This window comes from Culex pipiens, chromosome 2 (genome assembly GCF_016801865.2).
Source record: "Culex pipiens pallens isolate TS chromosome 2, TS_CPP_V2, whole genome shotgun sequence".
Lineage (NCBI taxonomy): Eukaryota > Metazoa > Arthropoda > Insecta > Diptera > Culicidae > Culex > Culex pipiens.
In genome coordinates, this window is record NC_068938.1 from 52670877 (window position 1) to 52671913 (window position 1037).

General features: G+C 41.2%; 1 protein-coding gene across 1 annotated transcript; it reads left to right on the plus strand.

Moving 5' to 3' along the window:
- The first annotated feature begins 302 nt into the window (after positions 1-302).
- LOC120419840 (uncharacterized) lies at positions 303-811 on the plus strand. The gene has a single exon (XM_039582675.2). The coding sequence runs from the start codon at positions 334-336 to the stop codon at positions 757-759; it is 426 nt and encodes a 141-aa protein (XP_039438609.1). The 5' UTR covers positions 303-333; the 3' UTR covers positions 760-811.
- Positions 812-1037: the final 226 nt, after the last annotated feature.

The following is a 1037-nucleotide window of genomic DNA, read 5'->3' on the forward strand; positions in this document are numbered from 1 at the left end:
TTTTTGCTTTTTGCTTTTTGCTTTTTGCTTTTTGCTTTTTGCTTTTTGCTTTTTGCTTTTTGCTTTTTGCTTTTTGCTTTTTGCTTTTTGCTTTTTGCTTTTTGCTTTTTGCTTTTTGCTTTTTGCTTTTTGCTTTTTGCTTTTTGCTTTTTGCTTTTTGCTTTTTGCTTTTTGCTTTTTGCTTTTTGCTTTTTGCTTTTTGCTTTTTGCTTTTTGCTTTTTGCTTTTTGCTTTTTGCTTTTTGCTTTTTGCTTTTTGCTTTTTGCTTTTTGCTTTTTGCTTTTCGTTTAAAACTAAATTCATCAAAGTAGTCCTCGGTTTCAGATTCCAAAAATGTCTTCCTTCAACCAGTCCCTCGTCGAGCTAATGTTTCTGGCCTCGAAAATCGGCACTCCCGGCGAACGTGTCCGCATGACGGAGTGGATCAAGCGGCTGGCCGGCGAGTCCCAAGCGGAGGGTTCCCACCCGCGGCTAGTGCAGGAGTACGTCGAGTACCTGAAGTTGATGCTGTCCGGAAGTCCGGTGTACTTTGTGGAACCGTTCGCGACGTTTCCGCCCAAGAACGGCCAGAAGTTGCTGCCGCTGGCTGAGCTGCTCGGAAATTCGCTGGCCAACGCGTGTCCCTATTTGCCCCGTTCGGGTCAGCTGGCACCGGTTGTGCTGCACTCGGCTGGCGATGACACTTCGATGATTTCCGTCCAACGGGATGCCGACGGGGAGATTTACTGCTACATGGCGATTGCGCCGAGAAATGATTGAAGATTGTATTTCATGTTTAAAGCTTGAGGAAACAATAAAATTTAAAAATATGTATTAAACTTGCATTTAAATCTGAGTCAAATTAAATCAACAACTCTTGTATTGAATAATAAAAAGTATTTTTTGGAAATATTATGCAAAAGAAATAAACTCAGAAGAAATCGTGTAATATCAAATACTTCGTCTTATCGACCATGTTGATACAAGAACCTAAGCAAAACTTTTACCTCTCCTTTTACCAGCACATCACATTAGTACTCGCAGCTCCTAACACAAAC

Excerpts from the sequence above, each read along its gene's own strand:
- LOC120419840 (XM_039582675.2), top strand. The coding sequence starts at position 334 with ATGTCTTCCTTCAACCAGTCCCTCGTCGAGCTAATGTTTCTGGCCTCG.